The 25,175-nt window shown below is 48.0% G+C and overlaps 10 protein-coding genes across 10 annotated transcripts; 6 read left to right on the plus strand and 4 right to left on the minus strand.

Moving 5' to 3' along the window:
• The first annotated feature begins 301 nt into the window (after positions 1-301).
• On the plus strand, positions 302-2,304 carry F5891DRAFT_1174355 (uncharacterized protein). Its single transcript, XM_041365664.1, has 5 exons — positions 302-779; positions 838-897; positions 946-1,275; positions 1,325-1,395; positions 1,449-2,304. The coding sequence occupies exons 1-5, from the start codon at positions 498-500 to the stop codon at positions 2,203-2,205; spliced, it is 1,500 nt and encodes a 499-aa protein (XP_041223568.1). The 5' UTR covers positions 302-497; the 3' UTR covers positions 2,206-2,304.
• A 1-nt stretch (position 2,305) lies between these two features.
• Positions 2,306-5,482, minus strand: F5891DRAFT_1045463 (P-loop containing nucleoside triphosphate hydrolase protein). Its single transcript, XM_041362250.1, has 17 exons — positions 5,021-5,482; positions 4,738-4,971; positions 4,531-4,690; positions 4,383-4,477; positions 4,197-4,332; positions 3,973-4,145; positions 3,850-3,926; positions 3,730-3,798; positions 3,628-3,679; positions 3,504-3,578; positions 3,290-3,447; positions 3,122-3,240; positions 3,031-3,067; positions 2,947-2,977; positions 2,874-2,891; positions 2,675-2,827; positions 2,306-2,617 (listed from the first exon to the last, which is right to left on the minus strand). Exons 1-17 carry the CDS (start codon positions 5,219-5,221, stop codon positions 2,588-2,590), a joined length of 1,818 nt encoding a protein of 605 aa, XP_041223569.1. The 5' UTR covers positions 5,222-5,482; the 3' UTR covers positions 2,306-2,587.
• Positions 5,483-6,256: 774 nt separating this feature from the next.
• F5891DRAFT_1191304 (uncharacterized protein) lies at positions 6,257-7,259 on the plus strand (the record flags this gene model as incomplete). Its single annotated transcript, XM_041367436.1, has 4 exons — positions 6,257-6,280; positions 6,339-6,433; positions 6,493-7,188; positions 7,244-7,259. The coding sequence occupies 4 exons, from the start codon at positions 6,257-6,259 to the stop codon at positions 7,257-7,259; spliced, it is 831 nt and encodes a 276-aa protein (XP_041223570.1).
• Positions 7,260-7,807: 548 nt separating this feature from the next.
• Positions 7,808-9,855, plus strand: F5891DRAFT_956350 (uncharacterized protein; the record flags this gene model as incomplete). Its single annotated transcript, XM_041375402.1, has 4 exons — positions 7,808-8,145; positions 8,202-8,741; positions 8,765-9,024; positions 9,080-9,855. The coding sequence occupies 4 exons, from the start codon at positions 7,808-7,810 to the stop codon at positions 9,853-9,855; spliced, it is 1,914 nt and encodes a 637-aa protein (XP_041223571.1).
• A 1,889-nt stretch (positions 9,856-11,744) lies between these two features.
• On the plus strand, positions 11,745-13,809 carry F5891DRAFT_1045479 (putative formate/nitrite transporter). Its single transcript, XM_041362251.1, has 12 exons — positions 11,745-11,975; positions 12,028-12,164; positions 12,225-12,267; positions 12,326-12,392; positions 12,449-12,502; positions 12,557-12,611; positions 12,666-12,747; positions 12,799-12,858; positions 12,909-12,936; positions 12,987-13,036; positions 13,089-13,114; positions 13,171-13,809. Exons 1-12 carry the CDS (start codon positions 11,790-11,792, stop codon positions 13,337-13,339), a joined length of 957 nt encoding a protein of 318 aa, XP_041223572.1. The 5' UTR covers positions 11,745-11,789; the 3' UTR covers positions 13,340-13,809.
• A 511-nt stretch (positions 13,810-14,320) lies between these two features.
• Positions 14,321-15,659, minus strand: F5891DRAFT_1174359 (uncharacterized protein; the record flags this gene model as incomplete). Its single annotated transcript, XM_041365665.1, has 7 exons — positions 14,321-14,605; positions 14,675-14,775; positions 14,826-14,911; positions 14,976-15,071; positions 15,250-15,338; positions 15,365-15,428; positions 15,631-15,659. The coding sequence occupies 7 exons, from the start codon at positions 15,657-15,659 to the stop codon at positions 14,321-14,323; spliced, it is 750 nt and encodes a 249-aa protein (XP_041223573.1).
• Positions 15,660-16,349: 690 nt separating this feature from the next.
• F5891DRAFT_956114 (uncharacterized protein) lies at positions 16,350-16,727 on the minus strand (the record flags this gene model as incomplete). The annotated part of the gene is made up of 2 exons (XM_041375390.1): positions 16,350-16,555; positions 16,604-16,727. 2 exons carry the CDS (start codon positions 16,725-16,727, stop codon positions 16,350-16,352), a joined length of 330 nt encoding a protein of 109 aa, XP_041223574.1.
• A 114-nt stretch (positions 16,728-16,841) lies between these two features.
• On the plus strand, positions 16,842-20,188 carry F5891DRAFT_499307 (MCM-domain-containing protein). The gene is made up of 10 exons (XM_041372035.1): positions 16,842-16,885; positions 16,942-17,180; positions 17,238-17,553; positions 17,608-17,779; positions 17,832-18,259; positions 18,311-18,445; positions 18,496-19,377; positions 19,429-19,737; positions 19,786-19,941; positions 19,994-20,188. The coding sequence occupies exons 1-10, from the start codon at positions 16,883-16,885 to the stop codon at positions 20,102-20,104; spliced, it is 2,751 nt and encodes a 916-aa protein (XP_041223575.1). The 5' UTR covers positions 16,842-16,882; the 3' UTR covers positions 20,105-20,188.
• Positions 20,189-20,337: 149 nt separating this feature from the next.
• F5891DRAFT_929236 (uncharacterized protein) lies at positions 20,338-20,987 on the minus strand (the record flags this gene model as incomplete). The annotated part of the gene is made up of 3 exons (XM_041373924.1): positions 20,338-20,396; positions 20,446-20,818; positions 20,886-20,987. Coding segments are annotated over 3 exons (534 nt in total), but the record flags the coding sequence as incomplete, so codon positions are not given.
• Positions 20,988-23,134: 2,147 nt separating this feature from the next.
• Positions 23,135-25,175, plus strand: F5891DRAFT_1240256 (Cation/H+ exchanger; the record flags this gene model as incomplete). The annotated part of the gene is made up of 11 exons (XM_041369708.1): positions 23,135-23,155; positions 23,210-23,260; positions 23,404-23,436; positions 23,486-23,738; positions 23,787-23,888; positions 23,940-24,110; positions 24,167-24,205; positions 24,265-24,417; positions 24,473-24,754; positions 24,926-25,012; positions 25,066-25,175. 11 exons carry the CDS (start codon positions 23,135-23,137, stop codon positions 25,173-25,175), a joined length of 1,302 nt encoding a protein of 433 aa, XP_041223577.1.

Consider the following 25,175-nt stretch of genomic DNA (forward strand, 5'->3'; position numbering starts at 1 on the left):
AGACCTGGATGAATAAGCAATTGGGCTCCATGTTCACCAAGTACCGTTGAGACTCTAGGTTCAAGCCCCACGCGATGCCCCGCCGGAATGGCTGCCAAGCTATGACCTTCAAGATAAGATGCTTGAACGTGACAACAGCGAAAGATGAGTCCCGAGTCGTCATACTAAGGACTGGTACTCGATACTCAGGATAGTCTAACTGTGTTCATGTATAAGTTACATATTTACAAAATGTGGCCCTTAGGCTACCAAGCAATATCGCTTCCGAAGAAAACGTAGCTATAATGTCTCGTAATCCCTTGCCATTGGAAATTAATGTTTTCTACCATTTCCACAACCTGCTAATATACTAGCGAGACGGACCTGAACCCTGCAGTGCTCAGTACCCGTCTAGACGTATTTTTTTCATCTCTTCTGTCTTAGCCTGCCCCCGGTGCCGCCTCCCCGTCGCTGCCACCTCAGAAACCTTAGTGCAAGTTGCATTAGCAACTATCAGAATGCCTAACGAGATCATAGAACTCACTGACTCTGATTCTGATTTTAATGCTCGCCCAGTCAAACAGGAGTCAGACAAAACATCGCACCTCAATCCGGAGGTAACCACCCTCAAGGCAAGCCTGACATCCAAGAGCAACCTCGTCGCGGAACAGGGCAAGGAGTTAACTAAACTCCGCAAGGAAAATAAGCAGCTTAAGAACGACCAAGACCTTCGGACCGCTGAGATCGCAGGGCTTCAAGATGAGTTGAAGAACATCCTGCGTCAACTGGATGACCAAACAGTTCGTGCATACGCTCACGAAAACTCACGAAAAGCCACTCATATAATATCTTTAAAAGGTTAAAAATCTCAACTACAACATGATTAAGCTCAAGAACTTGAAGTCGAATGCTGTACCAGTGAGCGGCCATTTCGTTTCGGTTTTGATGCTAACTTTTTACGGGCAGCCAAATGAGACTGTCGTCGAAGCTACAGGGCATCATGACGTTGACCAAGACATGTCCGACAGCTTCGCACCCACAGTGCCCTCGCAGCCTTCAAATCCAATCACCTCTAGATCGAGTCCGACCGTAAAACCAGAGCCTGTCCGAGTTGATACAACAATCAAAGTCGTTATCAAGTCGGAAAATGAACCCGATCTGATCGAACAGGTTACGTTCGTTAAGGGCGAAGATGGCAAATTTGATGTCTGGAATCTTGAGCACCTTGGTCTTGGACCTCCAATTGTGGTTGAAGAGCGGTTCTGCGTCGGATTTCGGCGTTCCGTGATCAGCGACGTGAGCTCGGGGTTTTCCTATCTATCAAATCAAGCTAACCTTACTTCAGGCTCTTGGCGGAGGTCACCAAACCACGTCGAACAACTGGAAAGGTCGTACAAAAACGGATAAATTCCCATAGTGCGTATCTCAACTCTACCCAATATACTGCTACTAAAGTTGAAGCTTCACAGCTTGGCCATGACGCGTTCTTACAATCCACACCTCCCACTCGTTCCTGGCGGTCATGGTGTCGTATTTTGTGGGGTAAAGCGTTTCAATGACGGCTCAGTCATTGAAGGGCCAATCGACCTCATCGCTTCTGACAAGCCAAATCAATGGATATACCTTGGTTCGTATGAGACCTCCCGGTGGGGTGAAATTTCGCCCAACCAACTTGACCTACTCCAACCTCTGGTCATTCAACGTTGGGTGTCTGGAGCCCTATCGACCCTATGGGGAAGGAGTTGGGTCGAAAGAACGAATGCTGAACTTGTAGAAAAGGGGGGTGAAATTCGCCTTGTCGAGTTTACGGAAGACGGTCTTCGGGAGGCACTCAATGATGGTAGGCTTGTGATTAACTTCACCGTCATGAAATGTGTTGGGTACCGTACGGAATGGTTCGAGCAGTTCTTGCATTACCAGGCGCACCCAAAAGCGCCGAAATCGCAGAAAAGGAAGAAGAAAGCGAGCTCGGGGGTTAAGAAACCCTCTGCAAAAAGGGCGAAAGGAAGCGAGCGCCGGAAGGAGGTGTCATCTGAAAGTGACGGTGACGACGAATTGCAACCTACCCCGCCTGGTAGTGACAAAGATGACTTTTCTGACATGGAGGACGGGGTGAAAGCACGCCTGGGTTCAGACTCGCCGGCTGCGCGGAAGAACCTTCGCATGTCGGCTACTCGAAGTCGACGAAAACTGTATTCTCGGGCCTCCGCAAGCTCTCAGAATTGATACCTTCACTACATAGTCGAACACTTACTGTGTTGTGTCTTTAAAGATCTACAATATTTTTTATAATCCCACCTACTTAGAAGGTAGATCAAGGTGAAGAATAGATTTCTGTGACTGACAGATGAGACGCTGTAGATCTATTGCTTCAAATTACCAATAAACTATCACTCATATACATGAATACATGATCGTAACGGCGCTCGGCCGCGCCGATTCTTCATATCACACTCGAAGAATCATTACAACCAAACAAAAACCAAACACGCCCAACACTGAAGAAAAATTGAGTGCAACAAGGGTGGCTAGCGAGTGAGAAGGACATGGACGACCTCTCGAGTGAGGAAACCTAGGAAGACCAGCCGGTCACCGCACCATAATTCTGTCATAGCAGACGAGTAATAACACCAAGTCCCTGGAAGTGTTGACAGTCAGAGATGCAGTGGTAAGCACGGTGCAGTCGTCAACATACCTTGGTCTTACCCTCACGGAACAATAGCTTCATCCCGACCTTGACAAACTCTGGCTGTGTAATGAACTCAAACTGAACGGTGGCTCGATCACCGGTCCGTAGGACCCCCTCAGGGTTGTCCATCGATATGATACGAACAGTTTGGCGGACAGCCTAGGATTGATGAGAACTACAATAGGCATCAGAAGATCCTACTCACTCCACAATGAAGCATGGCCTATGCGCACACTGCATCAGCATACGCGGCGAGAACAGCGAGTCATTGAACATACCTGATAGTTTCGTTGCATGGTAGTATTGTGACTGCAAATTCTGCTCAAATTGTTACATCGTGCGAGAGGTATGCTTAAGCTCACTATAATATAAGGACCTGCCCTTCGAACTGGCGTGTTGCTGTGAGTCCTGATGAGTTATCGCAAACATGATGGCAATAAATGAGATGTTAACCTTTCGGGGGAGTATCGGCCTTGTGCACTATGACCATACCCTTTCGGACGGCTGCACGTTTCACTCGCTTAAGAGCGAGAGCAACGCATTGGCCAGCCTCGGCTGTCGCGACATCAGCTCTATGAAAGTTCAGTACCCACAGAAAATGCTAACAGGAACTGAAAATACCGTTTTCGTTGCATGCTCCTCACAACGGTCGACTGGAAATGTCCATTGGAGTCTGGCCCAAAGAGAACGGAGTCACCTGTCTTGACACTTCCACTGTTGAGAATGCCATTGACGACTGTCCCCACGTATGGGACAGACCAGACATCAGTAACTGAATACTGTAGCGAAAAGATATCAGTTGCACGCTTGAATGTATGCCAAGAGCCGATCCTACTTCAAGTGGCTGATCGACTGTAAACGTCTCGGTGTCCGCTTCGCTGGATGGAAGGAGATTCAAAAACGTGCGAAACTTCAGTCAAGTCAGAACCATAGCAAATGTGAAAGTGCATAACACCGACATAGTCAAGGCCTTCTCCAGTGACATTGGAGACACGGAAAATAGGACATAGTCTATGTTCCATAAGCATCAGAAACTCACGATCGAAGCTGAATAGGCATACTTGTATTGCGCAAATGTCTGCGACGATTCAACCGCGACTTCCATCGAGTTCACAAAAACTGGCGTTTTCCTTCAAAGTAATCTTATGTGGATTCAGAGCAGAGTAAAGGATATGATTTACCTGCATCCAGGACTCTTCAAGATCTTTACCACTTGTTTCGTAGTCTCATTAAGAATATTAGGTGGGGTCATATCAATCTATGTGAAAATTAGCTTAGCCGGATAGTTATGGGCCACTTTTTACCTTGGTAATACAGACAACGACAGGCACGCTTAAAGCCAAAGCTATTGCCAGATGCTCCTTCGACATTCCAATAAGCCCAGCGTTGGCACCGACCATAAGAATCACACATGATGGCGCCCCGGACGTCAACCCATACAAAGTAGTTTTCAAATATCGCTCGTGGCCTGCAAGGTCTACAAAATGGAGGTATGTATACGAAACAGAGTCACGTCGAACGGACTTACCGCTGAATGAAACTATCTTGGCTGACTGTGCTGAAATTTCGTCCCAGCCCAGTTTATCGCGTCGAATCACGTTTGCGTCAGCAGACGGCAGTATATTTGGGAGTACCGGGGTTCCAGCTGTCGAAAAACCAAGGATCTGGGTAAAAAGATGTAGGATAGTGTAGGCTGGTGGGAACATGAACTTACTTCCATCCCTACACTAGATGTTCGTCCGGTTTCAATCTCGTGTTTATGCCGAAATAAAGCTACACGAGCTCGGCCTCTCCCGTCATCCAGAGGACCTGAGAAAAAATTAGATGATTGAAACAGACATGCATGCATGTGTGTATCATACCACGTGTTAGAACTCCTAGTGTTGTAGACTTTCCCGAATCAACGTTCCCGACGACAGCACAGCGAACCTCGGGAACTAATTCAATGCTGGGCGGAGGTAATCGTAGTAGTAGAGTTGCACGTGGATGGTGGCCGTCAGTAGTCTCAAAAAGAACGGATACCTATTGGAGATAAGTTCATGCTTCCTGTACATAAATAAATAACACACCTTCCCCCCCAGCTCTTCCACAACCCTTTTGACTGATGATTGCAATGAAGCGACTTCAACGTCTGTTCGCGGGACCCCCGACCATCCTGTTGCGTCGTCCACGCTCTCTCCGGCAAAGAGTGATGCATGGGATGGTTGACAGCCAATGCGAAATATGTATTCGCCTTTGCGTCCAGTGATAAGTTGTGCTACTGAGGTGCGTGCTCGGTCATAGTCATGGATAGATAGTAATGCCTGAGAAGATTTGAGCGAATGCACAACATGATAATGGAAGGAGGAGTACCAGGACTGCTTCAACCTCACCCTCGATGCCGGCATCCCTGGATGGAGGTGGCTCACCCACGATATTAGATTCCTCGAGTATCTGTGTTTTCTTGGAATGTATATTACGAGGAGCAGGAGTTCCACTGGCTTGGCCACGCTGGCGGGCGAGTTCCCGTGCATAAATCTCCTGAATTTCGGATTGAAAGCTCTTTAGAGACATTACTAGTATGGGTTAACGAGCAGATAAGTATTGTGAGCAATACTAGTTCTAGCAGCTCTTTCAATGGGGTGTATGTTGAGTCAGAATGACCAGCCAGTGAGTCACGTCACCCTCGATGCCGTCACACAGGGGGTAGCCTGCCAATGGGAACATAAAACCGCTCAAAAAATCATCCGGAAGAGCAGTTTCAAACGACCATTTAAAGGCTGTTGATAGTGTTGTTGGCAGAGCTGGCGGTACCTGGCCCACGGCAGAACTCGGGTGCAAGGCTGGCAGAACTCCAGGATATCCGAGACTTACGGAGATTTAAATATGATAACACAGAAAAGTGGTTCTGCCCACACACTAGTGGTTGACGTCTCTTAGGAAGCTGCAGGAAGCTTGTTTCACGACGCAAGCCGCAGTGACTCCGTGTTGCTTCTTGAATGATTAAATGAATTGCTTATACGCTCTCACGTGATGCTAACACTTGTGACTTCAAGGGTCCTTGTTTAATTCTTCCCCAACTTCATTGGTGACTGCGAACACTATCCCAGAGACTAGTACTCACCGGAATGAAACTCAATACCTTTGGACGCGCCTCGAGGTGGTAATCTTTTAGGAAGCATCTGTAAGCCTCTACTTCCCTTCATTCATGTGCATCAGGCTTGACTAGGAGCACTGAGCACTGACTCACTGAGCCACTCGTCGCAGGTAACCAGAAATTACCTTACAAGGCAAAAAAACGAAAAATGTTGAGACGCAATCGGACCCTCTGCCAGCTCTTTTACCTTCCCTGCTAACCGAGTGGCTCGTCCCTTACGCTCAGACCATCGCACACGATTGCTTCCCGCTTTTTGCCTTTAAAGGCAGAAACGCGCGCCGCAGAAAAGCAATCATACTCGATGTCCATAGCACGCCTGGTACTTTAAAAGCAATGCGCAGGATGTGTGAATTTGCCACAACGCACTCGCTATTCATTCACCTCAAGGGTTTAATTTCACCCCGCAGATCATTTACAACAACCGCTTCTCCCCACCCAAACACTATCACGAGATGCCTGCTGCAGGACGTAACATGGTATGTTTTCAGCGTACCTCACATCATGCGTCTTTTACTGATGACACTTTCTCTACAGAAATCTGTTGACTGCCATATCTGCCACAAGACCATAAGCCGCAAGGCAGATCTTCCTAGACACATGCGTACGCACGATGAAAACAAGGAGGCTCTGTACGTACTCGTACCCTATTGCACCAGATGGTTCCTGACCCATTTGCTATCTTGATCAGTATGCACGCATGTCCATTCCCTGACTGCAATTTCAAGACCCTCCAAAAGTCCAACGTGCAGACGCACATCAGGACCCACACCCGTGAACGCTCGAAGACGTGCCCCCATCCTGGGTGCACGTTTGCCACTACCGATCCAGCAAGCTTGACGCGTCACCGCAAGCACCTACACAACTACGAGCCCAAGGCGCGTTGCAACCTCGGGGGCAAATTTGCTCGACGGTCCTCCGCCGCACCTTACCCATCTACTAGGTTTATGAAGCCTGAGGAAGATATTCCTGCATCGCTGGATCTGAATGACCTCACATTTCCCGAGCTCGCAGGCCTCATTCCCTGCGATGCGCTCTCACCCGCTGAGTCCAGCAACTCCGGCATCCCTCAGTTCTCGAGCGAGTTCACCGAACTCTCCTGGGAGCGACTCTTCCCCAATTTCCCTGCCGAGAGCTCCACCTCTGTTTACGAACAGCCCTCTCAGTTCCCCACCCCCACCTTCAACCACTTCCAGCCATCAACTGTCCCTGTCGATCTCTCCGCCTCCCACATGCCGCAGTTCGACCCGAAGCTGGATCCCGATGTCAACTCTCAGCAGTCCATTCCCGCCTTCGACGTGGACTTTCAATACCAGCCTGTCTCTGGGAACGATCTGAACTCCGCATCAGCTGGACTAGACGAGTTTTTACAGACATATGGCTCGGGGTACTTTGAAGGCCGCTGTGAGTACCCGGACAGTGCAACATATTCCATGTCCTAGCCCACGTTTGCTATGACGTCTATTGAAATCTTGACTATTACATTTTATCTTGTCGCCATTACCTATACATTATCATCATCGACATCAGCATTACCATTGCATTTGGAATTTGGCATTATCATTATTGTTCTTTTATCTCATCACTTTTATCTTTTATATATACATATCTTCCTTCACACTTAGCATTGCGACCTTCAACTTGTAAAATACATATATGCATCATTACACGAATCTCATGACCATGGATTGGTTACCTTGTTACGAACATGCCGCAGTCCAATTTCCATGCCTGTCGCGGCACGCGACCGTCACATACGCTCTATTTGAAAACAATGTATCATACGAAGGATCGCATTGGACAAAAAAAGTCTTGACTGGTCACTGCAGTGAATGAATGAATACTATATCTGGCCACCTATAAACTATTGTACTCTCACGTGACGCTGAACGCTATGACTTAAACCTACCCTTAAATTTATCGAATGCTACAAGCAAGGTACATAGTTTTCTTTCATCTTTCCAACCTCTTTCTGTAGCCTTTTTCAAGCAGTCTAGCTTCGTCTAATGGGCTCCCAGCCGGCTACTGCGGGACCGTTACATGCACCACGGACCATTCGTGGCACTGAACCTGGTCTCCTTGACCCGACCCAACCCTCCCGTCTATTGCGTGCTCCAGATTCCACGCTCTCCTTCGCGTCCTTCGATCCTCGTACCGCTCTTGCTGGCGAAGATATCCCAGACCTGCATAAACTATCTATCGGCGAGGATCTTCCCCCTCCCAAACGTATTGTCATCGAAACAACACCCAAAGGTACGAGCTTCTGGAGGTTTGTGCCAAAAGCACGCTTGGATGCAGATGTGCGCGATGAGGGCTTTTGGCCACGAGTAATCGAAATATGCGGGTGAGCGATATCGTCGATCCATGTCCTTGCAGTTGTTTGTAATGCTGTACTTTCAGGCAACACGTGTTTTGCTACCAAGAGCAATGGGAGATTTACAAGCTGGACCCGGAATATCGGTGCACTGTTCACTTTGGCTTTAAATTTACATCTGTTGTGAGGGTTGACCCCAAGGCTCAGCGCTCTAGAGCTCCTTCACTGCCAGGCCCAAAACGCGCACGCGCACGCACGCCTACCCCTGAAGCGGATAACCTACTTCCGAGAAAAAGAGCGCGTTCGCAGCGCGCTCGTGTAGACAGTGATCACAGCAACGACAGTGAATCTGACGGGGACGAAGAAGAAGTGGAACAAATGATTGTTGATGGCCTTCTTCGTCCAAGAACCAAGCCCCTGTCGAATGCCGTACGATCTGGAAGAGAAGAGTTGAAAAAGGAGCGAGACAATCGATGGCAGAAGATTAAGGGAGCACAAGCGAAATATAGCCAAGAGTCTCAGGCTGACGGACAACCGATGGCCATGGACGCGGAACAATTTGCATCTCAGAGCAATACTGGGCCTGCTGGCCCGCAAGCTGAAGAGAATGCCAAACGAAAAAGTTTGTTGCAATCTCTACTCTGTATAGTTGTCTGACGAAGGTGATAGAAAACGGATTTACCGCTGACACGGACGACGAACTGCCACAAAATCATACTCCTACCAATGGCCATGTGCGAAAGCGTCAGCGGACCGTATCACCAAGTAAGGCCAAGCAGGCTTTCAATCACTCAAAGATGAAACGGGAAACACGAAAACAAGCAAAAGTTAGGGCAATGGACGAACGCCATCAAAAGGGATTCAAAAAAGTATTTGCCGATTATTACCCGATCGATATCGACGAACTGCGTATGTTACCGTTCCCACTCTGCCCTTTCAACGGTTCATATTTTTTCTTCTTCAGTGAGTGATCATAATGTGCAATCGACATATCCTCAGCCCGCGGACTCGCAAGAGCAGTCCGAGTCTCGTAAGAGTGAAGAGTCGGACGAAGAGGCAACGCGCCAAGCCGAGCTTGCAGAGTCCATTCGCAAAATGCGAGAACTTGACCGGGATAGACCTCTTTGGGAAGAACAGCGAAGAAAGCGTGAGGCGCTTGAGCGTGCTGAAGAACAAGAGCGCCAGGCCAAAGCTGAACAGCGGAGAAGAGCTGAGGCAGAAAGACAATGGCAGCAACGTGAGGAGGCCGAACGTCAGGCACGCCAGCTCCGAGCGGAAGCTGAACGACGTGATGCAGAAGAAGCAAGGCGACGGCAAGAACAGCGACGGTTTAAACAGCGCCAACGCTGGGAGTCTGGTACGTGGACGAGTCATCGAGCCCTGGAACGATACAGGGTTCTCAGTGAAGAGTTTGACGCTGCGAAGTTCACGCCTGATCAGCCGATCGCTTTTCTTGACATCCCGTGGCCTGTGCTCCATCATCCTTCCTATCTAACAGTCGAGGATGTCGACTGGTCTGCGGTGGAGAGATTTTTTGCAACTGTCAAGACCTCCATGCGATCTCAAGATTACAAAGATTTCGTAGAAAGAAGTCATCGGCGTTTCCACCCGGATAGATGGCGTGCCCGTAAGCTGTGGTCAGCTATTCGGGATGATGTAGAACGCAGCTGCCTCGAGGTTGCCGCTAATACAGTTGCCCAAGCTATAACACCGATCTGGAGAGAAGTGAGACCACACTGATGCCTAGTACGTCAAAATATGCATGCATGGAAGCGTGCATCGTGCGCATCTAATAGATACCCTCATATGAATTTTTGAATTGATCACCTTGATTGGATTGGTTTGTGTCGATGGGCGACCATCACACACACGGAGCTAGAATTTCATCAGTGGACAAAATCTTGTCAAACATTCCGGACAAGAATGACAACTGCGAACCGTGTGCAAGGTTTTTCTAGATGCGATGGGATATTTGGTTAGGCCACTCTTCATCACATGAGCCGGTGTCCAAGCGGGCTCCGATGGGCGCCGCCAGATGCCCTTCGATTGTGGGACGTGGACTTGTTTGACTCGGTTAGCGTCGTCAGAAAAGTAGCAACGATACGCCTGATTTCTTTCTCAGGAGGTGATTTTGAATCTGATTGCGCCGGACCAAGGTCAGACAAGCATCAAACTGCTTCCAAAATTACTGGTATTCGCACACACACACGGATAACTGGTCCCATCAATGCCAAGTCTCCTATCGTCATGTGAGAGTCCGGGTACCGAATCGGGATTTGTAAATGAATTGTAACCGCTCGTAACCACACGTTATCGTGATCAAGGCAGAGTGCGCAGATAATTGATCTGCCAATCAACTGCAAGAACATACCGGAGCTTCTGCATCAGGTCAGCAAGTGGAGAAACATGCACTGCTTGAACATAACTTTAGACGACTCCATTGGACAGGTCAACATTATTGAACGAGCCTCGGGTACGCAGGCGGTCTGGCTCGGCCCGCGAACAGAATATGCAATGAAGATAACCACTGGGACCCTGAAGGCCCACAATATATCCCCAAGGCAGAGAATCGGTTTGCGATAAACAAAATTCTTCACGTTCTCGTACAGCCTGGCTACCAACAGTAATACATCCGATTAGAATGCGTCGCCAATTCATGAACTAGTAGTAAGTCAGAGCCGACCTGAAGTTGGTTCTTCTGAAGTTCTGATGGGCCTTTCTGCAGTATAGATATCAATGGTCGTGTGATTTGAACTTTGGCCTCTATATTCAGTATGATTCAATATAAGTACAACGACAGCTATTAATGATAGTGCCACTAGCCTCTATTAGTCCGTCATCAGTCCATTACATGTTGCATAGTGGTGCAATTGAATTATTATTGAATGGTGGAACGTTGATTGTGATGATTTGTGATGGGCCTACGGGAAACCGAAATAGGTCGGAAAGAAGGCTTAGTCATTAACGACGGTTGACAAGACAGGCCTAATATATTTGGGCCCGTTATTTTCAGGGAAAAGTCGCGCTGTCAGTAATGCAATGCAGTAGGGCTAATAAGGCTAGCTATCACGGCGGACAAGTGTCTGCCGTGAATCCGGGCTACTGCCCTGGTAAGCCCTTGATCATTCAGTAACGTTGGGCGCACACATCAACCGCCCCTCACCGGCACCGCCCCACGCCCGTGACCCTTCTTCCCGCGCACATTTTAAATTTCAAATGCTAAACGACACAGGGCATATGCTAAACATAGTAGTAACCCCAGATATTCATCGGACTTTAGATTAATATCAGTCCTTCACCCACAGAGTATCAATCTACATGTTCCATCAGTCTTGATGATTTTATTTAATCATGTGATATGTATATATCAAAAGTACTGAATCGCATACGGGACTGACATGTACTGACAGCTTGACAGGACTGCTAATGTTTATGTAATAGTTTGTTACCATTTTTAGTAATCGGCGGGAAGATGGTAATACTTTGGCGAAGGGATCATTTGGGTATCCATGTGTACCCAACTTTGAATTTCGGCCCTTAATCCAATGTGCAGATCCATTTGGTCAGGGATCGGGATCCCAGGGCCCACTAGTAGTAACTGCACACGAAATCCAGTTATTTTGGTATCTCGCTTGTCAGGAACCGCACGAACCGGTGTCCTTGTGAACATATAAATGCTAGGCTATGCCACCATTTCGAATCTTGCATCCCCCTTGGACCTCAGCGGATCGCATACTACCACTACTACAATGTCCATTTCAAGCGCTCTCACTCTCACCCCAGCTGAAGTTGCGGTTGCTCTGGTCGAGCAAGCTGTGGCCAAGCACAACACGCGGTTGGACAAGACCTTCTTCAAGGCGGTAAGTAACAAGTGCATGCATGTGTGGTCTATCATCTTAATATTGCTATTAGGTCCTTGCGGGTGTTATGTTGTCCTTCGGCGGTCTCCTTGATCTTATTATTAGTGGTGGCTCTCCAGGTCTGACAACTTCGAACCCCGGAATTGTCAAGGTCCTTGGTGGTCTCGTATTCCCTGTCGGGCTCGTTATGTAGGTACCGACAGCTTCAGTACCATCGTATCATGGCTTAACTGTTATAACCCTCCGCAGGATCGTGCTCCAGGGTTTTGACCTGCTCACGAGTAATCTTATGGTAGGCAGTTTAGCGCTGGTGTAGAACCACTTCTCACTCATTGATACGCAACTTATAGACCTTCCCCATGGCTGCATTGAAGAGAGCGATTCCCTGGTGGGGCGTTCCTCTCAACTGGATTGTTGGTAAGTGCCGGCCGAAGCCAGATCTCATTCAGATGCTGAGTATACTATTGCGTCAGTCTTTTTCGGAAATCTCGTTGGCAGTCTGTTCTTTGCAGCAATCCTTTCGAAATGTCAGTTCACATTCATTGGCTTGGATTATCGTATGACTTAACATGTTCATACAGACGATGGGCTAATGGTGGCTGATCCCTATGCCTCGTACGTGAGGTCATTCGCCATGTGAGTTCACTTCATCCTAATCTGGAAATCCCATTGTCTCAACCCCTGTGTTAGTACGAAAGCCATTACACCTGCCTGGTATCAGATTCTCCTTCGCGGCATTGGTTGTAACTGGCTTGTTTGCATAGCCGTTTGGGTACGTATTTCGCCGTGTTGCTCCGAGTCATTACTCACGGGCGGTATTTAGCAAGGAATGGGGGCCAAAGAAACTTTGTCGAAAATCATAGCTATCTGGTTCCCCGTCTGGGTTCGTAAAATCGACAAAGGTGGTGATCCTTACTCATCTATGTTCTCTAGGTCTTTGTGGCTTGCGGCTTCGACCACGGTAAGTTGCAGAACATTCGGTTTCAAACTTTCACCAATACTTTTTACCAGTTATCGCAAATATGTTTTCACTCCCGTTGAGCATCATGCTTCACTCTGAGGTACGTCTTTTACATGCTAACCTCACTTCGTACATTTCTAATTGTTTTCTAGCTTACGACCGACCTGTACATTCGCAAGTAGGCACCGAGTCTTTTGTTCAGTGCATCTCAACGTTTACTGATCGCTTCCTCAGGTCGCTAATTGCGGCTTTGATTGGTAACATTATTGGAGGTCTCTTCGTGGGCCTACCAGCTGTGTATTTCTATCTTGATGACTGGCATGCCGGTGGCATGCGTGATGCGGAGGAGGCCCGGCTAGAGCGCAAAGACTCGGGGCCTAGTGACTCAGAAAAGTCCGCATAGGCGGCTCAATACTGGGACACTCATCACTTTTTTATTCATTGGACGACTATCTACGAACACATGTCAGGCAACATGATCAACGGAGAACCCTGGAGCTACGATGTACACTACTGGAATGAAACGCGCTCGGTTCATTCTCAGGCAATCCTCTACGAGCGGTACACGATGGGAGAGGAGATTTACGTGTCATGAACATCATACATATTGTACACAGTTGTAGGGGGAGCAGACGGAAGGGATCGTAACATAGTGTATTGGACGAGTATCGCAAGTATTAAGCTTGCGGTACATCGATTTTTATTATGTTTTGTGTACTCTACAGGAATTATCATGTTGACTGTACCAATCGGAGCACAAGATAGATATCGCTGTCAGTAATACATCAGGGATCCGAAGATCATAAGACTTCTAACGTCACAGCCAGTAACTATGTAATAACAATATTAACCAAGAATGTTCGTCACCATCTGTTGATCAACGTCAGCTTCGGTCATCGAAGATGTAGGAACCTCTTCAACTGAATTGACTTTATAAATAGAAAACAACGTTATCTACAGCGTGCTTCACATCATGAAATCACTCATATCCTGTGATTCAAAAAACATCGCTTCTCCCTTGTCCATCCCCAAAACATCTTCTTCCTTAGTGTTCGTATTCGATTAAAGAATCGATGGGCAATACCGACGGTGATGAATGCACGCGACAACCCCGGAAATGAGCGTGCACCGAAGGATGCAGATGCAGGAAAAACGTAGTAGCTCAGAATCGCGCAATCCAAAACCATAAGGGGCCGAGAAAGGCCCGTTTTGGAACAAGAGCATATCTCTTGTTTTTGATTGCGGGGAAAGTCCTTAATGAACATAAGACTGGAGGGACCCGGCCAGTCGTGCGAGTTATCCCATCCAAGAATTGCTTGGGGGCGCCGCTCTGAGCAAACTTTTGTGCTTAAAAAGGTAACGGCAAAGAATCAACGCCAACTTATTATACCCAGGTAAGTCCATCTGGAAATGAGAAGCGTTTGGGGATAGGATGTGTAGAAGACCGGTGGTATTCCAGAGAGAAAGCTTGTGGAACTGAAATCTCAAGTTCTACAAGACTTCGCGCGTAATACTGGCGGAGAAGTCTGACGGGTGTGCGGAAATGTGGGTGGAGCTCCCGCATGAAAGAAGTCGAATACCTCTTGTCCAGGTTGGGGAGACTAGTTCGGCTTTGGAGGAGGCCCTGACCGACCATACCAACAACCTGGAATTCGTTCTGGTGCAAATTCTGAGATAGAAGTCAATATATTCCGCTCATCTTCGATGAATTTAGAAGGCACTCCCTCGACCCAGACACCTTCAGCTTCTTTGGTCGGCGCAAGTGCGCGATGGTCTGGCCGCGAAAAAATAGCACCGGTACTGTCACATCAACCCGTGATCGCATTTGAATCTGCCAGCCTACAGAAGAAACTCACGATGGTGAGATGTAAATAACGTGGCGTACTAACCCCAGCATTGCATGTCCCAGGCCAAGGACGAAGATGATCTTGAGCGTTCAGAAGGCAGCGAGTACCACAACAACCATATAGGCATCCTGATGATCAATGATATCGTGCTAAAGAGCCCTTTGAGGAGCTGCTGCGTACATCCATACATACTTGGTAAATGTTGGTGGGAGTAAAAAGATGGCCATATGCATGACTAACTTTTGACTCGTCAGTATTAGAGCCGCATCTAGATCCGACATCCACGGGCTAGACACGAATTTTTCAAGTTGTCAAGGGTCACACCGGCACCTACTGAAAAATGGACTTTGTTGGGCCAAGTAGATGTTAGCCAAGCCTTCCCTAGCAGACTATAGACGAAGGAAGATGGTCGTCCCTTCCGTACTAACATGTTAGCGAAGATTTGTGTCGGAAAAAATGATCTCACAGCGTTGCCCGTGGGGCGGTCAAGAAGCCCGTTTCCCAACTTGATCCGTTGATGTAGACACACTTGGCCGATCCTGCTGTGAAATTGAGCTATATATACTGACATGGAAGGGTACAATCATGAAAATGAAAACATAGCCATTGCCAAGACCGATTGAAAGTGATGGGAGGACGCGCGAGCTATAATAGATCGTGTACGAGCAACACAAGACAATCAATTGCATGTGGGAGATCCGAGTGGACAAAGGGGTAAGTGAATAACAACAGAGTAGGCTTGGAGTTGTCCTGCACTGACTTGGATTCGGATACGAGAGAATGAGAGATAGGCCGCCGTGTATTCGAAACACGGGTGCGATGAGTAAATTATGTTAGGGACACTCACCAAAAATGGTAGTGCAGCTGCGGAGACATCGTGAATATTATAGCTCTGTAGGCCTGATTGCATTCGCTTGCAGATGATCCGGCCGGAATTGCTGGATGGTGGGCTCATATAAAGGTACTTCTACTTAGTTCTCCCGACCGTCCTCACGATTTCTTGAAAAAATGCGACAAGAAATCCTACCTGGGACGTTCCCACAAAGTGCATACGATTGTGCTGCCAAAGTAGATGCGCACAACCATATTGGTGTATCTGAAAATCAGAGCGAACAGAAAGTAGCAGCTCTTTATCTGGGATAGTTCAAAGGACGTGCGATATTCTAGTCTTCCTAACATCCGTTGGTGTCAGTGTTCATGAGAACTTCAACTGTGAACACACAATTATGCAAATAAGTTAAGTGTATCAGAAGGGAGAACGAGGTAAGTGTAATGTGAGCTCAATAGAGTGAAACTTGTTTCCTCGCGAAGCAGTGTGTTTGAAGGCCAAAGGCTGCGTCCCGCCTGAGACAGACCAAGCGCCGCCATGTACATGTGGATGTGGATGAGAAAAATAACAGGGCTGCCGAATTCCCCTATAAGAGTCTGCAGGGTAAGTCATTCTGATCATTCACGAGATAGTTTCAACATTCTCTGGAACATTGTCCGAAAGGGCTGGGGGCCAGTCTGGGAGAGGACTCCTTGAAGTAAAATCAGTAAGCGAAGAGATACCTCAAAGGGTGGACATTACTTCCTCATATCCCACACGTTTTCGCTACTCTTCCCAAGTCGTCTGTGAGCCCACCACTCGGCACGGCGGCGGATCCAAGCGTCCCGTTTCTGTTCTGGGTGCATGAATTTCAAGCTCATACAAAATTTGAAGTCCTCTTTTTTAACTCCACACTCTGACATTTGACCGTATCTGTATAGAGATTTTATTTGAGTCCCCAGAACTGAAAGTTTCATGAGTACCAGCACTTTGAAGCGTTTTCAGAGCATACCATGGCATTGCAAAAATTCATCAAACAGGGTCATGCATCCTGGAATATCGTCCACTGCAGGATGAACCTTGCGCAGGTACTCTTCCTCTTGCTTGATCGCGGTTTCGAGGTCGACGCTAGGCATATCACAGAGGATTCCAGGAATGATTTGGTCGGCACGGATAGATCACATCCTTGCGTGGGAACCGAAGCACGCTTTAAATTTAAAATTCCGACAATTGAACGCGTCGCGACGCGTGTTTTTGTTCTTGCCATCTCCCCGCATTATCGCTATTCACCATGGTGAGCACGGAGGACACAGAAATCAGACTGATGTATATTAAATTTCTACATCATAGTCACAGACCCCTAGAGGTGCGAAGCGTCCAAGGTCGCCTCCCATTCCCAGTTCATCACCAGCTCCACGTCCTACTCCAAGACGGAGTGGTTCGCAATCGTCTCTCCCACCGTCTTCGCCTCCGGCACCCTTCTCTGATACAGATGATAGCTTGGATGATCGTGACGGAGTACGTGATATAGATGAAGACGATGAAAACGACGGTGAAGGCGAAGATTTGTTTGCGGACACCCTCGAAGAGTGCGTGTCAAAGTCCATATTTTTCCGAGTATCACAATTTTACCCTACTGAAAATAGAGATTATGCACCAAACGAGCTACTGGATCGCTACTCCGACCAAGACATTGACGATGAAGGAAACTTTGACGAAATTTCAGCAGCGGCTCGACGAGCGGCTGAAGCCAAGATGAATCGCCGCGATCGCCTTGAACGCACAGGAAAGCAAGGCACCCGAGCAGCTCATAGAGGCCGTGCGCCTCAGTTCCTGGAGGATGATGACATGGACGATGAAGATGCTCTTGGCGATGATCTCGGCGTTGCGAGAATGAAGCGTCGCACAAGGCGACAATATGACGAGCGTCGTGATGTAGATGATGTGGATGGTATAGATGATGTTGGTGAAAATCTTGGCGGTCAGTCGGATGTGTACTCATCCATGTTTTTTTAGGAAATACCTCTTGAGCAACTGAGTGACATCAAGGCTAAATCTATCGTCGAATGGATTGCCAATGACCGTGTTCGCCGATCAATTGTCAAACATTTCCGGCAGTTTTTGATGACCTACGTCGACGAAAACGGCGCATCGGTCTATGGTCAACGCATTCGTAATCTTGGAGAAAGTCCGTATTATTAGTCTATACCTTTTGCAGAGTTACTGATGGTCTATTGTAGCAAATGCCGAGTCACTGGAAGTATCTTATCTTCATCTAGCAATGTCTAAGCCTATCTTGGCTTACTTTTTGACAAACTCCCCGGCCGCCATGCTTACAATCTTCGACGAGGTCGCGCTGAATGCGATTCTCGTGTATTACCCGTCGTACGAACGGATCCACTCGGAAGTTCATGTTCGCATCGCAGACCTTCCGTTGAGCTCCTCACTCCGTGATCTCCGACGCTCTAACCTGAACAATTTAGTCCGAGTCACTGGTGTTGTAACTCGACGAAGTGGTGTATTCCCGCAGCTTAAATACGTCAAATTTGACTGCCGCAAATGTGGTGCTGTTCTCGGTCCATTCTACCAGGATGCAACAAAGGAGGTCAAAGTTAGCTTTTGCGCCAACTGCGAGAGCAAGGGCCCATTTCCTGTTAACTCCGAGCAAGTCAGTCGCATTTCGAACTTGTGACGATACCTGCTAAATGCTTCATGACAGACGGTGTACCGCAATTACCAGAAAATGACGCTGCAGGAGTCCCCTGGGTCAGTCCCTCCGGGGCGTCTACCAAGGCATCGTGAAGTTATCCTCCTATGGGACCTCATTGACTTGGCAAAGCCTGGAGAGGAGATTGTAAGTAACGTGGGCGCTTTCGATGACCGGCACTAAGCACGTTAGCGTAGGAAGTGACTGGGATATACAGGAACAACTTTGATGCCTCTCTTAACTCGAAGAACGGGTTCCCAGTCTTCTCCACAATCATCGAGGCCAACCACATCAACAAAAAGGAAGATCTGTTTGCAGCGTTCCGTCTTACTGAAGAAGACGAGAAGGAGATGCGCGCCCTCGCACGAGACGAACGTATTCGGAAGCGTATCGTCAAGTCTATTGCACCTTCGATTTACGGGCACGAAGACATCAAAACGGCCCTCGCCCTCTCCTTGTTCGGTGGTGTTACGAAAGACATCAACCGTAAACACCGCCTTCGCGGTGATATCAACGTACTGCTCTTGGGCGACCCTGGAACGGCGAAGTCGCAATTCCTGAAGTACGCAGAGAAGACAGCTCACCGGTCTGTTTTCGCGACCGGTCAGGGTGCATCGGCTGTTGGTCTGACTGCCAGCGTCCGCAAAGATCCCGTAACTCGGGAATGGACGCTGGAGGGAGGCGCTCTTGTCCTTGCCGACAAAGGAACATGTCTCATCGATGAGTTTGACAAGATGAATGATGCGGATCGGACGTCTATTCATGAAGCAATGGAGCAACAAACCATCTCAATCTCGAAAGCTGGGATCGTCACGACATTGCAAGCTCGATGTGCCATAATTGCCGCTGCTAACCCGATCCGCGGAAGATATAACCCAACGATTCCCTTCCAGCAAAACGTCGAGCTGACAGAACCCATCCTGTCTCGGTTTGACGTGCTGTGTGTTGTCAAAGACAACGTAGATCCTGTGCAAGATGAGCTGCTAGCCCGATTCGTTGTTGGAAGTCACCTCCGCAGCCATCCTAAATTTGAAGCTGACAGAGATGAGATGGATGTTGGCACCACCCTTGATGCTGATGTAAGTCTATTCAGTCCCTGAAGCTGTGGCCCTCCTTAACAGTCCAGACAGATTATACCCCAAGATATCCTCCGTAAATACATCATGTACGCCCGGGAGAAGATACGCCCGAAGCTCTATGACATGGACCAGGATAAATTAGCGCGCTTGTTTTCTGATCTTCGTCGCGAGTCACTGGCAACAGGTTCATACCCCATCACCGTCCGACACCTGGAGAGCATGATTCGGATGGCTGAAGCCAGTGCAAAAATGTCCCTACGGGAATACGTTCGCGCTGATGACATTGACATGGCGATCTCCGTTGCAGTAGGGAGCTTCGTCAGCACTCAAAAGATGTCAATCAAAAAGACCCTTGAAAGGGTGAGTACGTTATGACTTTATCAGGAAAGGCACTGATGGTTTGGACAGGGCTTCCGAAAATACTTGACACAAGCTCGTGATTATGAAGAACTCTTGGCTTTCCTTCTTGGCCAGATTGTGAAGGAAAAGGCCCGTTTCCACCAACTACAGAAACACGAGCAACCTGAGCTCATCACGGTCAAGATGTCTGAGCTTGATGAACGGGTGAGTGGTTCGTACCTTTGTTGGAACTGTCATGAACTCACTGGTTCCCTAGGCGAAGGAGCATGACATCTATGATACATCAACCTTCCTGCGCTCAAAGCTTTTCGCTGCCAACGGCTATAAATTGAAAGACCAGGTCATAGAGAAGCGGTTCTCAAACTGACACGAGATTCCATATACCTTTAGCATAGTTTCTTGCATTGAATTCCATGCGCTATGTATGGTCATAATAGGCTGCCATATTGAGTGGTGAATATGAGGGATAATTAACCAAGATACTCTTAAGATAACGATGCTCTAGGCGGAGGATGTGGAAACAGGTGACGGGGGATGTTGGGGCTGCGCGGGTTCCTGAGCTACGTTATCCAGAGTTGCGTATTCCACCTCAGTAAGCTTAGCGCCCTCGGGCGTAGCTTGACCCTGGGATTCCTCTTCGTCATCATCGTCCATAATTTCTGCCACGGGATCAGTACAAGAGACTTCCTAATCGGAAAACAAGCTTACCCTCCCCATATACGTCGGGGTGTTCCCGGAAACAGGTTTGCATGGCCTTGAATTTTTCCACACAATCAATACCTTTTGGTTCCTGTTCAGAGTAAACAAAACATGAAAAGGCCTCCCTGAATTCTGGACCACATGGACCATGGGCCATTCCACCGAGGCACGGGCAGTCCCAATTGATTTCGCCTGTCACCGGGTTATAAGCACCCCCAGACGGCTGCTCTTCACTCTGTGCTTCGACTGTCGCAGCCGGTGGTGTTTTATCCGCGTCCTCCTCTAGTATGGGTACTGACGTTTCAGATGATGTCTCTTCTGTCTGTATTGGAGGCGGAGGGGAGTCTGCAGTGGGAAGTGGGGGATTTCTGGAGGACGGAAGCTTTTTGGGAGCTGCGAATGTGTTAGAATAGCACTGCTGTTGATCTCAATGAACGCATACCGGACACAGGTTGAGCATCAAGTGATATCCGCTGACTATCCGAGCTCAGCGACCAAGCCATGTATGCAGCAAATGTGACGGTAGCTCCCAGTGCAAGTCCAGACCTGCTCGAATAACTTTTAAAATACGGGTGCTCGAGGAGCTGGCATTCGTATGAACGCATCTGCGCAGCGGCAGTCGTGTTATAGTCCGGAGCATAGTGAGGCAGACAAAAATCAAAATCCGAGAGTAAAGTCCAAAAATTTGGACTCGTGATGACGCGCCCGCTTTGCCTGTTTACGTTCACTAGTTCCGAGCCAAATATAATTCACCACAAAATATTTTTGTGAAAGGTAGAATAATACAAAACTGTTTACGCTCAGACTGTCAAGTCCCTGACCCCTTGCTCAACGCTCAGCCTCGTAGAACACGGTGTAACGCCCCCAACATCAACTCGTGCGCTGTGTGCTATCCGCAGTCCGCTCCCGAATCCAGAGCCAGCTGCGGCATCCCTTGATATCATTATGAAGCTCTATATAGTGGCGCGATATACATGTCCACAGCCCGACACTTTGAGGATAAGTTGCACTCTTCTGACTCTAGAGTGGACAGATGGTACTCGATCCATCCCAAACCAGAGTATATCCTTGACGTCATTAGGGAGGGCTTTGTCGAACTTTGATCACTAACAAGATGTGCAAGAATATCAATGCTGTGCTTGCTTCCGTGTATAACCCGTTCGCCCACAATTTATATCTCGTATAGTCCTATTGAGACCTCCAAGGCCTTATGTATGTGAGCTGATGTGAGTATCTTTCATCCATCACGCTCTTGCATTCGATACTGATTGAACTAGATCCAACTTATTGCCTGCAGATGGTCATTTCCACTACGGAAAATGTCTCTTGAGATCCCATCCCCACTCGTTCTCTTTTGTGAACGCCATGTTCCACATGCTCGTTGTCCAGGCTAGCTGTCCTAGCTCGACCACTCCTCGACTTGCTCTCGACACTCTCGACACGGACCGCATGAACACCCATGTGATAGCGTCTGCAGCTCAATATCGTCTCTGATTGTTTGAAGGATCAGAGCACTGTGACCTTGTTCTTGGTGTTCCGTTGCGATGCTAAGCAGAGAATCCAACATGTGGACATTCTCCGAGTCCTCGCATCCCCCTTTGTGATTCCATACTTCAAATGCCCGAATGACACCTTCTTGTTGTGCCACCATTTCTGGTTCGTGGGACGCGTTATGTTATGAACGATGTGTCGCCAAGTGCGTTGAAAAGTATATATTATAAGTGCTGAATGGAGATACATGCAGTGGGACCCCATGATGACTTCTAGGAAAGATGAGAATCAGGGGTTTGGCGCGCGAGCGTCGTTTAACGTTGCCCAGGGCCACTGTATAAGCTAGTGGGGCTAGATTGGATGAATAATGTCGCGCACGAGCGTAGTATATAACACTGCCTGCCTGACCTTTCTGTGGTGCGAGCGCACTTCTGTACAAGGAACGGCGCTTTTGTTGGCACATTGACTACAACAATCTTATCGAAAAGTTCCATATATGTAAATTTACTTGGCAGCGAGGAAGTAGCACCACACCTTACATGATGCAGCTGCAGCGAACTCTCCCAAGTGCCAGCGTTGGGCGCCACCGCTAAAATTCTAATAGAACTGATTGGTCCGGATCCGGAACTCCTGATTATTCATCAACCACTTTAATTTTTTACCGCAATCGCAACTCCTCATTCCAACTATAATCTCATGTCAAGCACACAAACCTGGTAAGTGACTCCACCGCGCGGCGCCCTAGTCGTGTTGCTTCATCGTATCAGCACTAGCCCTATCACAACGTCCGTTGGCCCCTGCAGTTCACGCGCACGGAGGTGATCACAGAAAGCTTGACCTACTTTGAGAAGAGAAATACCTTCCAAGTTGCTCACTCGCACAAGGGTTCACGATCGAGAGAGACCATACATGGACTCCTTCATGTCATTAGTTCCCACCGCTGCTGGCAGGCAGTGCCATGCAGTTAAAGGTCGTAAGTGGATCCTTTTCTCAATGTACATAAATGTAATTGACGTGATGAGCATTTCAGGGATAATTCATTACCGTCACTGTATCTATCAGGCTGTCTGCCAAGGTGGAACAGCTGTCATATATCTCCATGGTCAATTCCCGGCCCCGTTGCACTGCAGCAATCTGGCGTCTGCTTGGATAAATACTACTGGAATCAGGCGTCGTTTTCTGAAAGATTTTGCGACAACACTTCAACATGGATTTAGATTTACTACAAGTACGTGCGGTCAGCGACTGTTCTTTTGTCATCAACAACTCATTTTTCTTTCAGGTGTCGCCGGCGAGGATCTCGTACATCTGTCTTGGTGGCTTTACAGTCTTGGTTCGTTCCAGCTCCTTTCGAATGCATGTATGCAGTACGCGCGTCGTTGCTCTTGCTGACTACGAGCAGGTCGTTTTCGGGTGCTGTCTACCTGGCTCCATGAGAATCGTTATATACCGCAGTATGCTGACTATTGACCACAGTTCTCACTAGTGTCCCTCCTAATCAAAGAGAAGGTGTGTAATTGCTATCAATCCCTTGACAATTGACCCATGTTTCCACCAGCTTTATGTCAATGAAGTCGTTTTAGGAACCGCCTTCGGGATTATCATAGGTCCTTTCGGTACCAGCATCTTCGCACCCCATTCGTGGGGTCCCTCGAGTAATACCATAACACTAGAGATCATGCGTATCGTCCTTGTAATTGGCTTATTCGCAGCTGGAGTCGAATTACCACCTGCATATATGAAAAGGCATGCCAAGAGCTTGTTGGTAATGGTTGTGCCTACCATGGCGTTTGGCTGGGTCGTAGTGGCTGGTAAGTCATCGCGGATGCAACCGTGTACCTATTGATCACCGTTGTCAGCGGTCATGTACGTGTTGTTCCCGAAACTCGACTACATATCAGCCCTTTGTATCGCCGCTTGTTTGACCCCTACGGACCCGGTGACATGTGCTGCCATCACACGTCAGTCCGGCCAATCATGAACTACCCCTGATATTTACATATACTCTATAGACGGTAAATTTGCCCACCAACATGTTCGCGAGGATATTCGCCACATCTTGTTGGCTGAGGCCGCAGCCAACGACGGCCTTGCCTACCCTTTTCTTGCGATATCCATATACCTCACCATAGAGACATCCGTTCAAACTGCTATCGGCAAGTGGTTTTTGGTGGGATGGTTATGTTTGTGCTATTATGTGTTGGGCGTCTCGTAAAGTCCTCAACTTTCTTTACCACAGACCAGGTCATCCTTGGCACCGTTCTAGGAGCCGTTCTAGGTCGGTAATGTCGCTTCATCCGAATTCATTGGTCTGATTGCATTGTATTTGTGATTCAGGATTTCTGTTCTCCAAACTCATGAAGAAATCCCTTGATCAAGGCTTTATGGATCGTAAATCGTACATTGCGCAGTACTTGGCTCTCTCCATCTTTACTATGGGAGTTGCGAGCACCATTGGCGCGGATGATCTTCTTGCAGCATTTGCAGCAGGTTTGCATCTAGTCTGTATGCTTCACCTATCAGTAGGGTCTGACATTCCCATCAGGCTGTGCAATATCCTGGGATGGGCACTTCCATGAACAGACAGAACATGAGGATTTCTCTTCTGTGATAGATTATGTGCTGAACTGTTGTTGTTTCATCTACATCGGCGCTTGGCTACCCTTTAACGCCTATGACTCTCCCGAATATGATATCAGCCCTTGGAAGCTTGTTCTTCTTGTGATCGCTATCATGGTCTTCAGGCGAATTCCATCTTTATTGGCGGTATACAAATTTGTTCCCGAGATTGCATGCTGGCGGGAAGCTCTATTCTCTGGTCACTTCGGTGAGCAGCTCTTTTATCTATGATATCGCTGTCACATCAAATATCTAAATCTTGTATACAGGTCCAGTAAGTCTGTCCAATCCCATTTTTTATCACTTATCAATGCGTCGCAGATGGGAGTCAGCGCAGTCTTCGTGTCTACCCTAGCGCTCACGCGTTTGCCTACCCCAGAGAACCCGCCTGCAAATCAAGCACAGTACCTCGCTACAACTATCCAGCCTATAGTGTCCTTTGTCGTCCTTGGTTCTATCATCGTTCGTAAGTATCGTGGCAGGTAGTAATATATTGTCGCTGATTTCAAATGTACATAGATGGCTTGTCTATTCCGTTCTTCAATGGATTGGTCGTGTCGCGCTCTCGCACGACTTCGTTAAGCAAGACGTCGACTGACGATAGTTATGTTATGGGCCCGGTATGTTAG

This window comes from Suillus fuscotomentosus, assembly GCF_016647785.1.
Source record: "Suillus fuscotomentosus strain FC203 chromosome Unknown F5891scaffold_42, whole genome shotgun sequence".
Taxonomy (NCBI): domain Eukaryota; kingdom Fungi; phylum Basidiomycota; class Agaricomycetes; order Boletales; family Suillaceae; genus Suillus; species Suillus fuscotomentosus.

Excerpts from the sequence above, each read along its gene's own strand:
- F5891DRAFT_1174355 (XM_041365664.1), top strand. The coding sequence starts at position 498 with ATGCCTAACGAGATCATAGAACTCACTGACTCTGATTCTGATTTTAAT. Across the intron at positions 780-837 it reads GTCAACTGGATGACCAAACA|GTTAAAAATCTCAACTACAA; the intron begins GTTCGTGCATAC and ends TATCTTTAAAAG. Across the intron at positions 1,276-1,324 it reads GGCGTTCCGTGATCAGCGAC|GCTCTTGGCGGAGGTCACCA; the intron begins GTGAGCTCGGGG and ends ACCTTACTTCAG.
- F5891DRAFT_1045463 (XM_041362250.1), bottom strand. The coding sequence starts at position 5,221 with ATGTCTCTAAAGAGCTTTCAATCCGAAATTCAGGAGATTTATGCACGG. Across the intron at positions 4,146-4,196 it reads CAAGATAGTTTCATTCAGCG|ACCTTGCAGGCCACGAGCGA; the intron begins GTAAGTCCGTTC and ends TCCATTTTGTAG. Across the intron at positions 2,618-2,674 it reads TCCGTGAGGGTAAGACCAAG|GGACTTGGTGTTATTACTCG; the intron begins GTATGTTGACGA and ends CAACACTTCCAG.
- F5891DRAFT_1045479 (XM_041362251.1), top strand. The coding sequence starts at position 11,790 with ATGCTAGGCTATGCCACCATTTCGAATCTTGCATCCCCCTTGGACCTC. Across the intron at positions 12,393-12,448 it reads TCCTCTCAACTGGATTGTTG|TCTTTTTCGGAAATCTCGTT; the intron begins GTAAGTGCCGGC and ends CTATTGCGTCAG. Across the intron at positions 13,037-13,088 it reads GCATCATGCTTCACTCTGAG|CTTACGACCGACCTGTACAT; the intron begins GTACGTCTTTTA and ends ATTGTTTTCTAG.
- F5891DRAFT_499307 (XM_041372035.1), top strand. Across the intron at positions 17,780-17,831 it reads CATTCGTAATCTTGGAGAAA|CAAATGCCGAGTCACTGGAA; the intron begins GTCCGTATTATT and ends GGTCTATTGTAG. Across the intron at positions 19,378-19,428 it reads GCACCACCCTTGATGCTGAT|ATTATACCCCAAGATATCCT; the intron begins GTAAGTCTATTC and ends CAGTCCAGACAG.